We start from the raw sequence: 15,579 nt of genomic DNA, 5'->3' as shown, positions 1-15,579 counted from the left end.
TTGACGCAACACAGGAGCAGAAGTAAAACAATGCTTAAGTTCCTGAAAGGCAGAGACAGCCTCAGGGGACCAATTCGCCACATCAGCGCCCTTCTTCGTCAAATCAGTCAAGGGTTTAACCACGCTGGAAAAATTAGCAATTAAACGGCGATAAAAATTAGCAAAACCCAAAAATTTCTGAAGGCTCTTCACGGATGTGGGCTGAATCCAATCATGAATGGCCTGAACCTTAACCGGATCCATCTCTATAGACGAGGGAGAAAAAATAAAGCCCAAAAAGGAAACCTTCTGCACCCCAAAAAGACACTTAGACCCCTTCACAAACAAGGCATTGTCACGAAGGATCTGAAATACCATCCTGACCTGCTGCACATGAGACTCCCAATCATGCAAATTATGCAACACCAGAAATCGACAATCTTCCTGATGGGCTGGCGCCATGCGCATGGTCACCTGTGTCCAAAACTGGGGCTTATTTTTAGCCAAGGGTTTAGCATCAATGCCCCTTAAAGGAATAGGGTTCTGCAAAGGCTGCAAGGAAAAACCACAACGCCTGGCAAAGTCAAAGTCCATTAAGTTCAAGGCAGCGCCTGAATCCACAAACGCCATGACAGAAAATGATGACAATGAACAGATCAAGGACACAGATAACAGAAATTTAGCTTGTACAGTACTGATGGTAAATGAACTGGCGATCCTTTTGGTCTGCTTAGGGCAGACAGAAATGACATGGGAAGTGTCGCCACAATAATAACACAACCTATTGAGACGTCTGAAACCTTGTCGTTCTGTTTTAGACAGAATCCTATCACACTGCATAGGCTCAGGAATTTGCTCTGAGGATAACGTCATAGCGCGCACAGTTCTGCGCTCCCGCAAGCGCCGATCAATCTGAATGGCCAGAGACATAGAATCACTCAGATTGGAGGGTGTGGGAAACCCCACCATAACATCTTTAACGGATTCAGAAAGACCCTTTCTGAAAATTGCCGCCAAAGCATCATTATTCCATTTAGTCAATACAGACCATTTTCTGAATTTCTGACAATACAATTCTGCCGCCTCTTGACCCTGAGACAGGGCCAACAAGGTCTTCTCAGCTTGATCCACCGAATTAGGTTCATCATACAGTAATACTAACGCCTGAAAGAAGGAGTCTACATTAAGCAAAGCAGGATCCCCAGATTCCAGGGAAAATGCCCAATCCTGTGGATCACCGCGCAGCAGGGAAATGATGATTTTAACTTGTTGAATGGAATCACCGGAGGATCGAGGTTTCAATGCAAAAAACAGTTTACAGTTGTTTTTAAAACTCAAAAATTTGGACCTGTCACCAAAAAACAAATCAGAAGTAGGTATCTTCGGTTCTAAAGTAGGAGTCTGAACAATGTAATCAGAAATATCCTGTACTCTAGCAGCCAGCTGGTCTATACGAGAAGCTAATTCCTGAACATTCATGCTAGCACAAGGCTCTTCAGCCACCCAGAGATAAAGAGGGAGGAGAAGACAAAACAGACTGGAGAAAAAAAAATGGCTCAAGATCTTTCCTCCCTTCTTCTGAGATGCATTTAACTAATTGTTGGCCAGTAGTACTGTTATGATCAGGTGGCCTTGGAGCAGCATGAAAAGACCTTCGCTTTAGCAGTGGTAACTTTACTGACCACAAACCCTGATCCTATCACCGCTACTAGAAGTAGCCGTGGGGTGTGCCTAACCAGACCTAAACACCTCGACACAGCCGGAAAACTAAATATCCCTAAAGATGGAAATAGGAAAACTCTCTTGCCTCAGAGTAGACCCCCAAAGGATAGGTAGCCCCCCACAAATAATGACTGTGAGTAGGAGAGGAAAAGACACACGCAGACAGAAAACAGGGATAAGCAAAGGAGGCCACTTCTACCTAGATAGGAAAGGATAGTACAGGATACTATGCGGTCAGCATAAAACACTACAAAATATCCACAGCAGAAAAATACAAAAACTCCACCACCTAACTAAAGATGTGGAGAGTATATCTGCGACTCTAGCGAATCCAACTAGACTGAGAAAAACATCAGGCACAGTCTAGCAGGAACAAAATAGAAACAAGATCAGCACAGAAAATAAACACACAGCAGTGTGTCTAAAAAAAAGAAGCAAACACTTATCTTTGCAGAATTGGCAGCAAGCAGGAGAGGCCAGGCAGAGGACCAACACTTCCAAAGGAACATTGACTACTGGCAAGGACTAATGAGTCCTGCACAGCTAAATACCCCAGTCCGAATTGCAATTAGCAGAAACACCTGTCCAAGACTGCTGCCCAGGAACAACTGCACTACCATCAGCAACCACCGGAGGGAGCCCAAGAGCAGAACTCACAACATAAGCCTCTCGTAAGGTCCTCACAGATGTGGTGTTTCTCTCTCTCTCTGTCCCCTGTATAGGATAGGACAAAACCCATATGACTGGTGACTTGAGCCTGTTTATAGGGTCTCTTAGATAACCCGGCTCTGTGGGGTGTCACAGTGCCTCCTGGGTGTAGGTGCGGACAGGTAACGTGCAATTAGCTGTCCTGCTGATCTCTGAAGTAAGGCGTAGAGGTCCTTACTACCTCGGTGGTCCGGCTACCAGTTATCTGCGCCTCAGAAGGAGGCAGCCTGCTCGGGGCTGGTCCCCTTCTGGTATCCTCTCCTGTGCTTTGCTTTCCTGCACGCTCACTGCAACGTATTCTGCTTTCTGCAATGTCTCTTTCTGGGAGCTGCAGCTCTTATGGCATGCACAGCTCTGTGAACCCTCTATCCTCCTCAGACGGCTGTCTGGAACTGACTGCATCCGGAACTGACTAACTCGCCCTATAGACTGCCAGATATATATATGGGGAGTCACCTAGTAAATAGGATCAAAAGCTCCCCCTGGTGGCCTGGAGTATGAATGTGTTGCTTGCTTGTGGTACCTGGATGCAGTTATCTTTCCTTGCCTCCGAACGTAGCATCACTCTCCCCTGGAGGAAAGCAATGCCACTGTGACGACGAGGACCCTGGGGCGTCACACTTGGTGTAACACATATTCTCACTTGTTTCACAAGTCTTTCTCTACTCTTTGTTTCATATGTGCTCCTGGTTTTTCTTTCATCATTCTGAAGGATTGGAGAGATGTTTGAGAAATGTTGGGGTCTATTTTTTAACATGAATTCTTTGTATTGTTCCAAAGATGAATTTGACCCATTTGTAGATTACAGACAACAGCCAACTTGGATTCCGGAAAATGTACTATACTCATGTGTATAACAATCTCTCTGGAAACCATTACATTGTTGGCAGATTTACAACTATGAATGTGCCTCAACATCAAAGTTTTGCATTAAGGGGGACCTGTCACCTGGTCACTTTTTTTAAAATCATGGCGCTCATACTCAATACTGAAATTTTAAATAAGCCGAAATCTTTGCAACCTTTTGTTCATGATTTATATATCATTAACATATCAATTCTGTGATACCTATAATTCCTCATCTTCTTCATGATGTTGCAATTGCAATGTTGAAGAGTGTAGATTAACTACACCCTGGGAAGGCCACTTTCAGTTGCGTAAATTTTGCAGTTCTAATTTCTATAGGAGCAATATTGTATTTGTTTTATTATATTTTTTTGTGCCGTTACTTGCCCTAGGTCAGAGAGATCAACATGTACAGAAACATCATTATGACTCCCTACAAGCAGGAGTTTGATACAACTAATCTGAGAAGATGTTGGGCCGATTGTATGAAGAGCTCTGCATACCAAGCCAGGATGGAAGCCGTGAAACAGTTTAATAAAGAGAACACCTGGAAGAAAAGAGGCATAGCACTGATCCCCCTAAAATTTCCTGTTGCCTTCATTGTGGCTCTTCAAAATCAAGTAAACATTATAAATGTAGCTACAGATTTATTTTAATGCTCAAATTAGTTGAAGAAGAACATCAAAAAGAATAAGCTAAGGGGTCCTTATCAAGTAATCAAAGCTGAAAAAAATATTATTTTAATAATTGTTAAAATTGATAGGAATAAATAAACCACATGAATAATCATACATAAACAATGACTAAGGTTAAAGAGTAAGATGTGTTCTAAAGTCCCTATAGCCAACTCTATTTTTACCAATACCTGTCCGTGGAGGGTGGCTCCCTAATATAAGAGACATAGAGCCCCCGATCATTGCGGACTGACCCTATCGGTCCCTATACAACCCTATTTCTTTATTTAGCACCCACCATATATAAAAATATACACCTTGAACGATAAATAAATATCCCAATAATGTTTCTACACAGGGTACAGTAAATATAATGTGAGCAAATCATGAAAAACAGGAGCAACATCTCACAGCGTTCCATTCCCTTACTGCAGGTTATGGTGCACTTTGCAAGCACCTCTATACCTTACCCCTATCCCCTGATGAACCCCTAGAATGGAGAAGGGGGGGACACATAGAGACTTGGTTCTTGCCCGATGAAGAGCCGGTATGGCCATATTGTGATACAAGTATTAATATCAGTCCTTTTTCTCACTCTTAAATTGAACATGGTTAAAGCTGTTGTATCTGTTGGATATATATTGAGATATTGCTCCGGATGATTTGCACAGATTATATGCACCTGGCTTAGTAACATTATTGGGGTATTTATTTATCATTCAAAAGGTATTTTTTGATATATGGTGGGTGCTCAATCTGGAAATAGGGTTGTATAGGGACCAATAGGGTCAGTCTATTTTGAGCAGGAGCGCCATATTGCTTATATTAGGGTGCTTACTGCTGCGGACATGTAGGGGAAAAAATAGGGTTACAATATGGACTTTAGAACACAACTCTTAGCCTTTAACCTCAGTTATTGTTTGTGTATGTTTATTCATGTCGTCTATTTATTCCTAACAATTTTAATTATTATTAAAATAAAGAATCCTTTTCATGGGGTTCAGCTTTGTTTACTCAAATTAGTTTAACTAAATGTAGGTAGATTATTTTTTGCAGTCATACTACCACTGTATTCTTGGGTTTCATGGTGACTCTGGATGCGACACAATCATGCAGCCGAAGATCCTTATTTGCAGCACAATGCAAATGAATGGGAACATTGACAAGCGAGCCTCAAAAAATCCAACTTGCTTTTCATGTCCGCGCTACTAAGGGGGTTGCAATGTAACTCCATTTATTTGTATTGCACAGCACATAGCAATGTTTACCACATGACTGTATCGTGCCCAGAGTCGCCGTATTGCCCCAGTCTTCATTCTCAAACCTCATGTTTCCTCCTTGTAAAATAACACCTATACTCACCTCCGAGGCCGTCACCATTCCAGCAGTATCAGAGCTGTCTCTCCCGGGGATTGCATAACATTATGTCACGATGTCTCTGTGGCCAATCAGGGCTGACATCACTCTCCTCATATTTGAGCAAATCACATACTGTACAACCAGAAGAAGTATTTCATTTCCTTCGGATGTATGTGATACATCTGAAGGCAGGAAGAGTGAAGCCAGTGCTGATTGGTCCCAGAGATAGCGTGACACAACAATGTTATGAAATCCCCGGGTGAGACAATGTCGACACCACTGGATCTGCGCTGACACGAAGGTGAGTATAGGTGTTAATATTTTACAAGGGGGAAACATGAGGATTGAGATGGGGTTGTCTGAGTAGTGGACAACCCCTTTAAGCTTATTCTATTGCTTATAAATGTTAGTTTATAGGTAATACATTGTGTATGGTCACTAGTGAACAGTATAACATAAGATCCTTTTTCTGCCAATGTTCATGTAGGCTGCTGCACTCGTTCATATATATTGTGATGGCTCAGTGCTGGTGTCACATGGAGGAACTGAAATGGGACAAGGGATTCATACCAAAATTATTCAGGTAAATCACATTGCGGATTGTCTGTTTTGCAAGTCGCTATTATGTTACCATGTCATTTTTAGAGAAGTCAGCAGTAATATATTCTTGAATGACATTTGGCACGACCCTTTTACTAAATGTTAAAAAAAGGAACATTAGTGTATTATTATAAAACTATAAGAAGGGTTCATCAATCTCATATATTCTCTTAATTTAAACTATAGATTGCCAGCCGAGAGTTGGGGATACCCATGTCCTACATCCACATTTGTGAAACAAACACTGGCTCTGTGCCCAATACAATTGCCACAGCTGCCACAGTTGGAGCGGATGTAAATGGCATGGCAGTGAAGGTATGCTATATCTCACATGATATACATCGGCACACTCCCAGATATACCAGTAGTTGCTGTTATCACCGAAATTATTTCATTGCCTTTCTACACAGGATGCTTGTGAGAAACTTCGCAAACGGCTTGAACCGATTGTCAGCAAAAACCCTAAAGGCAATTGGAAAAGTTGGGTAGGTTGATTTCACGTCACTTTGGTATGATGCTGATTATGTAACACAAATGCGCAATCCTATGTAGCACATTATATCTGTGCTTTTCTTCCACTTTTTGTTTCTCTGTCTTGGTTCTTATGTCTACCTAAAGATGTCTGACTCACCGGAAATATTTCTTTAATTTCTCAAGTGAGTTGTTGGTATATACTTTGCTGGCTGAGATGCCACCAGATTGCACCTCTGACTTCCTTTTGCTTCTCACAAATCATTGCAGTGGCCCAATCCATCTATCTATCCATCCATCCATCCATCCATCCATCCATCCATCCATCCATCTATCTCTACTATTGTACATGTTCCTATGTACTTTTGCGTATATACAGCTCAGGCAAAAATTAAGAGACCACTGCAAAATTTTCAGTTTGTCTTATTTTTCTCTTCATAGGTATATTTTTGAGTAAAATGTAAATTGTTTTTTAGTCTATAAACTTCTGACAACGTCTCAGAATTTCCAAGTAATAAATTTAGTATTTTTTTTCTGAAAAGAAAAATGGTCAAAATAAAAAAACAAAACAAACGCCAGTGCTTTCAGACCTCAAATAATGCAAAGAAAACAAGTTCATAATCATTTAGAAACAACAATACTAATGTTTTAACTCAGGAAGAGTTCAGAAATCAATATTTTGTGGAATAACCATGATTTTTAATCACAGCTTTCATGCGTCTTGGCATGCTTTCCACCAGTCTTTCACACTGCTTCTGGCGCAAAAATGTAAGCAGTTCTTCTTTGTTTGATGGCTTGTGACTATTCATCATTTTCTTGATTACATTCCAGAGGTTTTCAATGGGGTTCAGGTCTGGAGATTGGGCTGCCCATGACAAGGTTTTGATGTGGTGGTCTCTTAATTTTTGCCAGAGCTGTATAATATATATGGAATCAATGGTGCTATATAAATAAATAATAATAATAATAAATAATAATAATAATATATATATGTGTATATATATACAGTGTGTCCATAAAGTCATAGTGCACTTTTGCCCAGTCACTGGAAAGCAACAAAATACGATAGAAATGTGAAATCTACTCCAAATAAAAGAAAAACACTCCCAGTTTCATACCTATTCAGTGCAGTTTGATGTGGGCTCCATTTGTTGCCCTACACACATCCAAACGGTAGCATAAGCTTGTGGTTGCATGATGTCACAGACCTGGCAGTGTAATAATCAGAGTTCAGTTTATCAGGGGTCTATCTGACTGGGGGCTCAGCAACAGCTTAAATGAGTTTGTGTTGTTTGATTGGTTCTCGTTATCTGTCCTCATGAACAGGTCTGATATGATAAAAGTGCACCATGACTTTACGGACACACTGTATATACAGTACAGACCAAAAGTTTGGACACACCTTCTCATTTAAAGATTTTTAAGAGAATGCCAAGAGTGTGCAAAGCAGTCATCAAAGCAAAAGGTGGCTACTTTGAAGAACCTAGAATATAAGACATAATTTCAGTTGTTTCACACTTTTTTGTTAAGTATATAATTCCACATGTGTTAATTCATAGTTTTGATGCCTTCAGTGTGAATGTACAATTTTCATAGTCCTGAAAATACAGAGAAATCTTTAAATGAGAAGGTGTGTCCAAACGTTTGGTCTGTACTGTAAATATATAGTTTCTCCAGGAATATTATCTGAATTACATTCCGTTAAATGATGTAAGCAAGAACAAACATTAGGAGAGTGTGATGCATGGTCATACTGGCTGGGGTGGCAGCAGATTGTCAGTCAGCAAGCAAAACAACAGGGTCCTGGTTCATGAAGACCAGTGTTGTTCACGCCAGACTTAATAAGGGGTTTACTGAAGTCAGACACACGACTCTTAATATGTCAGGCACATCTGAAAATTGGCATATGCCTCTGTGTGCCTTGTCACGAATCTTACTCCAGTCGGAGTTGATGGAACTGGGTGAAGCTGGAATAAATGCAAAATAAGTCACTCAGCAACTCTGGGTTGCACAAAAATGTTGACTTTCCAAAGCGATTTATGTCACAATTCTGGTGTACTTGCTTTAATAGGTCATCCATTTAAAAAAAAAAATCACTTTAATGTTGCTGGGCTGCAATAGCAGATATAATACATGTTTCTGGCAGAAAGCAGGCATGTTTTCTTAATGGAGGACAAACTCCTGTAAAGGGGTTGTCAGGCCTGAATCGATAAGTCTGCAGTCACTCTGTGTGACTGCAAACTTACGAATTCCCCAGTGCCCGCACTGTGCTCTGCGTGGACTCACCGGGTTTCTGACCCAGGACAGGAGGGTATGTATGAGTTATACATTCTCACCGCCAGTGGGCGTGGCCTCACTCCATACACTTATAGGGGGTGTGGCCTCGCCCTGTCTAGTGGCGCGGTTGCCCAGAGGGCATGACAGACTAGAAGGTATGGAGAGAGACCACGCCCAGTGCCTGGGAGTAAGTATAAGGCCGGGATCACACATGCGAGAAACACTGCCAAGTCTCGCATGTTAATACCCGGGACTGCCGCCGTCACTCAGGAGCGGAGCGTGCGGCTGCATAGCAATACATGGAGCCGCATGCTCCGCTCCTGAGTGCAGGCGGCAGGGCCGGGTATTAACATGCGAGACTTGGCAGTGTTTCTAGCATGGGTGATCTCGGCCTCTCTCATACATACTGGTCCTGGGTCTGAAAACCCACGAATCGCCACAGTGGGGGGTTCATAAATGTGCAGCCACAAGTAGTGAATACAGACTTATCGATTGATTACCTTGTTTGACCGATTGTACAGTATATCTCCCATACAGTATACATTATTATTATATATCTCATCTCACAAGGGGAACAGTGTTAAAGAAAATCTATTATATCGTACTGCATTAATATTCACTGTCATCTGAAACTTTTGTTCATGGTAATGATTTCCTTTTTACAGGTAGAAGAAGCTTTTCAAGAGAGAATAAGCCTTTCAGCCACAGGATTTTTCAGGTAGGACACATTGTTTCATGATCGTTCTTCAGGGGACAACCGCACTCTTGCCTCCCAGCTTCCAGGCTGTTGAAGATTGACATTTTGGGCCGGCGGCGAGATTGCACCCCTTTTCTGCACTGTGCGCTCTACCATGCTTTAAACAAAAGGAGCTTTATCTCTGTGGAGGAGAGAAGGGGGAATGAAGCTTTTCCAATGAAGTAATCTGGACAGCTTCAGGGCTTGCAGGATCTAAAGCAAAGAACTTGCAAGTAGACACTTGTTGCCTAGGATATCTGCCGCCTCTGATACACTGCAGAGGTAGCCAGTAAACTAGCTAATGAGCTGTACACTATAGAAATCACCCTTGTGAATGGAGAGGATTTTTAATAAGAGGTAAAGTGCAAAGTTGCTTATTTTTACAAGCACTTTTCAATTTTACACATTTAACAAGACAAGAATAACCCTTTCATTTCTTTCTGCTGATACATAAAAGATCATAACCTCTTATGTCTCTTACATAATGGGTTGGTCTTTGCTACGTGCAGCCAGGGCGGCGTCAGCACCCGGCACACCCAGGCAAGTGTCGGGGCCCTGAGCAGGCAGGGGGCCCACTCGCCGTCGGGGACTCTGGCACGCTATAGTGCCGGCCCCCACAAGTGGACCTCCCGCCTGCTCTGGGCCCCACCACTTGCGATACTTGCCTCACCCAGTTCCAGCACTGCAGCGTCTTCCATCCTCTGACTGTGACGTTCTCTGACTGTGACGTTCAGGTCAGAGGGCGCGATGACATCACCAGTGCGCACCCTCTGCCTGAGCAGTCGCAGCACAGAGCAGGAAGACGCCGACGGTGAGGAGTCCAGGGCAGAGCAGCGTCAAGCAACAAGAGGTGAGTATTTCATTTTTTAATATTTGGAGCAATATATGGGGACCATCAGAAGGGGCCCATATATGGAGCATTATATGGGGCTAATTCTATATGGAGTATCTTATGGGGCCAATAATATAGGGAGCATCTTATGGGGCCAATTCTATAGGGAGCATTATATGGGGACAATTTAATATGGAGCATCTTATGGGGCCAATTCAATATGGAGTAGTATATGGGGCCAATTACATATGGAGCAGTATAAGGGGCCACTAATAAATGAAGCATCTTATGGGACTAATTATATATGGAGCATTTTATATGGCCAATTATATATGGAGCATTATATGGGGCACATTATACATGGAGCATCTTATGGGGCCAATTATTATTGGAGCATTATATGGGACCCATTCTGTAAGGAGTATTATATGGGCCCATTCTGTATGGAGCAATATATGGGACTCAGTATACTGTATGGGGCCGATCATATACTGTATGGAGCATTATATATGGAGCAATAGATGGGGCCCATCATATACTGTATGGAGAATTATATGTGGCTTACTATACTGTATGGACCATTATATGGGGTCAATTCCGTATGGAGCAATATATGCGGCTCATTCTGTATGGAGCACTCTGTGGTGCCCATTATACTGTATGGAGCGTTATATGAGGCTCATTATTCTGTTTGGAGCACTATATGGGGCTCATTTTTCTGTATAGAGGACTATGTGGTGCCAATTATACTGTATGGAGCACTATATGGGGCCATTATACTGTATGGGGCAATATATGGGGCTCATTATTCTGTTTGGAGCAATATATGGGGCTCATTATTCTGTATAGAGGACTATACTGTCCGGTTTCTGAGCTAATTTAGAATGTACAATAGATATCACTCATGTAATGTAAGAAGTAAGTTAAATCTTTGGCATTGTACTATACCTATATTTCTCTTCTGTATCGGTGCATTATGAATTGTGGTATGCGTTAAAGGGGCCCACTGGGACTCTTTCGCCCAGGGCCCATGAAAACCTCGAGCTGGCCCTGCGTGCATCCTCCCAAGATCATAAAATAGTGAACGGAAAGGTTGGAGCTGTTATTTCCAGGGCAGCACTGGTATCAGCAATGGGAACGAGCGATCACAAATTTCTTTGCAAATAGTGAAATAAAGCAATTGTATTTTTGTCTGCGCACTTTATTGAATTGTGTGATATTTTATCCTTCTCACATGCAGAGGTTACGACACCCACATGGACTGGGAGAAAGGAGAAGGCCATCCATTCCAATACTGTGTGTTTGGGGCGGCCTGTTCAGAGGTAGAAGTTGATTGTCTAACAGGAGATTATAAGGTAACGGATGAAAACTTTTTCCAATGGCAAATGTGTTACTTCTGTTTGAGTTTCACCTCTGCTATGTTCCAGCAATATATGTCATCTCACTTTATCTTCAGAAATTCCTCATTGGTATCCAAAGGCTAGCTTTTAAAAAAAAATGTTATATGTGTTAGTCCTTTAAACATCCTTTAGATCTGTGAAGGTCTTCTCCTTGAGACCCCCACTGATGGCTCAAAAGATTGTGCAGCTCTGCAGGAAGAAATGCTGAGCTCCTGCATGACAGCGTGCAAAGCGGGGTACGGACCTATGAACCTCTCACTGTGCCCATCGGCCAGTGTGTACACTCACATTCAAGTCCTCCCAACCTCCAGCATGTGTCGGGGGCTACAACATATAAAACTACTTGTAAAAGTTTTGCTACATTTGATAAAAAATTCATCTGATAAAAATTAATTTATATTCATTTTTTTCCAAACTGTTCTTGTATTGACAGAACATTAGGGCAGATATCATCATGGACACTGGTTGTAGCATTAATCCAGCCGTGGATGTGGGACAGGTACTGTATATTATCAGTGAACATTTATTTTCCTGCTAATTAGAATGGCTCTTGTATATTATTGCTTTATTTCTTAGAGACAGCCATGGCGGTGCATTACCCCTTTACTAGTCGTCCTAATATCTTCCATTTTATGCAGAAGCATTTTTTCTTATTGCATTCTATACATATATTTTATGTTCCATACATTTCTCTAGGTAGGACTACATTCAAGTTGTTTGCTTTTAAACAAAAGCATAAATGGCAAACTATGAGCTTTGCACATATTTAAAGAGGTATTTTTAAATTGGAAGTTATCCAGAATTCAGTAGAGGAGGAATAATTTCACAATCTCTAGGAATCCGACTGCTGGGACCCCCACCGATCCCAAAACTTGGGAGCCCCGCATGAATGGAGCAGTGATTGATCATGCGCACTGGCACTTCATTCATTCTTATGGTAGTGCCAAAGACCAGTAGAACACAACACTCGGCTATCTCCAATGGACCCCTTAAGAATTAATGGAGCAGAGGTGGGCATGATCCATCACCTTTCACATAGGTGGAAGTACCTGCGATTGGACCCCCATGGATATGGAATAACTTCTAAGTTTCAGAATACCCATTTAACTTTTCTTTTCAGGCTGTCTTGAGCACATACATTTTTTACACATGAACTTTAATGATTCTTTTACAAAACACATGCATGTGTATAAAGGGCATTTATTGACTTTTAGGATTGCTACTTCCAAAATGTAGCTTATTTCACAGTGGATTATTACATGGCCAATAAGTCTCCTTACGCCAACTTGACGCTCTCCGCAAATAAACTTTACCACTTGGGCTCCTAGTCAGAGGTCTCTCACCTAGCCAAATCAGTTTCCCAGCTTTGCACTGATGAGGAGCAAATATCCAATGTCTCCAAATGGAGTTTCTTGTTAGGATCAAAGTCATGTGACAAAAAGCCACCCTAAATAGGCTATTTGCATACTTCTAGAATGATAACAGGTTGTGCTGCGTCCATCTCTTGGTGTTTGTTCTGGTTTTAATTACTATCAGAAGAAAGGACAAATAATATCCAGCAGTTTAACTCAACAGAGCTGGATTCCTCATACCACACAGATTTATTAAGCAAGGGATTAGAAACGATTCAGACAAAAAAAAATGCCTTTAAAATGTTGCTGTTATAAGACAACCCCCTCTGGGCTTGTCTGTGCTGCGGTTTTATGTGATTTTAGAGTTTATTCACACAGAGACTTTTTTTTTTTTACTTTAAATATTTTTAATATTTTTGTTGGGTTTTAACAACATTAATAGGAAACCCAAACATTCCAAATATGTGTAGTAATAACAATAGAAAGTTCATGGTTATTAATAAGTTATTGTTAAATATTAGTGATGAGCGAATATACTCGTTAATCGAGATTTCTCGAGCATGCTCCGAGTATTTTTTAGTGCTCGGAGATTTAGTTTTTCTTGCCGCAGCTGAATGATTTACATCTGTTAGCCAGCATAAGTACATGTGGGGGTTGCCTGGTTGCTAGGGCTGGGCAATATACTACGTGGCTGGGCAATATACTACGTGTCTGTGCTATATACTACGTGGCTGGGCAATATACTATGTGGCTGGGCAATATACTACGTTGTTGGGCAATATAGTACGTGACTGGGCAATATACTAAGTGGCTGGGCAATATACTACGTGACTGGGCAATATACTACGTGGCTGGGCAATATACTACGTGGTTGGGCAATATACTACGTGGGCTGGGCAATATACTACGTGGGCTGGGCAATATACTACGTGGGCTGGGCAATATACTACGTGACTGGGGAATATACTACGTGACTGGGCAATATACTACGTGGCTGGGCAATATACTACGTGGCTGGGCAATATACTACGTGGTTGGGCAATATACTACGTGGGCTGGGCAATATACTACGTGGGCTGGGCAATATACTACGTGACTGGGGAATATACTACGTGGCTGGGCAATATACTACGTGACTGGGCAATATACTACGTGGCTGGGCAATATACTACATGACTGGGCAATATACTATGTGGACATGCATATTCTAGAATACGCGATGCGTTAGAATCGGGCCACCATCTAGTATCAGAATAAAAGTATAACCAGCTTGATGAGGTATTAATGTGGAAAATAAGGAAAACCAGCACCAAACAACTTATGACATACCTTTTCAAGCTTACTCGGTGGACCAGCAGTGTACGGCTTACAAAATCCAGGTGCAACACCTGAAACAATCCGCGTCATATAAAGTCGAGGCCAAAGAGGGAAAAATTGGTGGCACTCCGTGATGCAGTAAAACAATCCTTTCTTTATTCAAGACATGTAGTATATGGATGCAGGGGAGCAGGTGCAGCGGAGGATGATGGACGTTTTGCGTCAATCAGACGCTTCAACGGGTCCACAAAACGGCTGTCATCCTTCGCTGCACCTGCTCCCCTGCATCCATATACTACATGTATTGAAAGAAAGGATTGTTTTACTGCATCACGGAGTGCCACTTACTTTTTTCCTCTTTGGCCTGGATTTTGATGAGGTACTAATATAAGCTCTTACATGAACCAAATAATTGTGTGTGTGCTAGAGAAATGTAATAATAATCTTATAATAATAATAATCTTTATTTTTATATAGCGCTAACATATTCCGCAGCGCTTTACAGTTTGCACACATTATCATCGCTGTCCCCGATGGGGCTCACAATCTAAATTGTAAAGGAGAAAGGATGGTGGAAAAAGAAAGAATGGGAAAATGAAAGGAAAAAAACACAAAACCACGACTTAATGAAACCAGCATTTCAGAGGAGACCACATATGCCACAGTATTCTATTTTAAGCAATACTTTCTGACAACTAGATTGCCAGGTCATTCCCCTTACTGAATAATCTACATATATATTGGTGATGAAAAGCCACGAGGCGATTGTTATCACGTGCAATCATATTTATCCATTGTAAAATATTGTTAACATCTTAAAGCCATTCACCCAAAGTCGGAGTTATTGTGGATTTCCAGTGATGTGGAATAATAGACATAGCTGTTAGAAAGTGCCTAAGGAAATCTTTCTTTGCCTTTGACACTGAATCTTGAGTAATGGAGAGTAGACCTATTTGGGGGGAGAGTGTGACTGTCACCAGTGAGACTATTGATTGTACAGTGAGAAAATTGAATTCTATAACCCACAAACCAATGGGCATTCCCACCATATGTGTAACATAGTCCCAGCTGCAATGAACTTCAATCCAATAGTGCGGCCAGCATGCAGCCAGCGGGTAAGGAAAGGGTGAATCAAACACCCGAAAACTCCGCCCATATGACCGAAAACCGGTCCCCCCAAATTCAGGTGACAGGTTCCCTTTAATTTGTGGGAGAACATGAATGCTTTTTGCCAATCCTCCTCTGAAATTTGACTACCCATTTCTTTTTCCTAAGCCCCAGAAAAGGGTAGAGGGTATTTGCAGGT

The 15,579-nt window shown here is 41.7% G+C and overlaps 1 protein-coding gene across 1 annotated transcript in view; it reads left to right on the top strand.

The window, feature by feature from the left end:
- The window catches only part of LOC138644799 (aldehyde oxidase 1-like), a 155,432-nt gene that overhangs the window by 94,418 nt on the left and 45,435 nt on the right, over positions 1-15,579 (top strand). The window contains exons 25-31 of the mRNA XM_069733617.1: positions 3,648-3,875; positions 5,776-5,871; positions 6,075-6,203; positions 6,299-6,377; positions 9,306-9,354; positions 11,445-11,559; positions 12,038-12,103. Of these exons, the coding sequence (XP_069589718.1) occupies positions 3,648-3,875; positions 5,776-5,871; positions 6,075-6,203; positions 6,299-6,377; positions 9,306-9,354; positions 11,445-11,559; positions 12,038-12,103 (762 nt within the window). The remainder of the gene's footprint in view (positions 1-3,647; positions 3,876-5,775; positions 5,872-6,074; positions 6,204-6,298; positions 6,378-9,305; positions 9,355-11,444; positions 11,560-12,037; positions 12,104-15,579) is intronic.

Source organism: Ranitomeya imitator, chromosome 7, assembly GCF_032444005.1.
Source record: "Ranitomeya imitator isolate aRanImi1 chromosome 7, aRanImi1.pri, whole genome shotgun sequence".
Taxonomy (NCBI): domain Eukaryota; kingdom Metazoa; phylum Chordata; class Amphibia; order Anura; family Dendrobatidae; genus Ranitomeya; species Ranitomeya imitator.
Note: the sequence above shows the minus strand (reverse complement) of the source record. Positions and strands in the feature narration are given on the sequence as shown.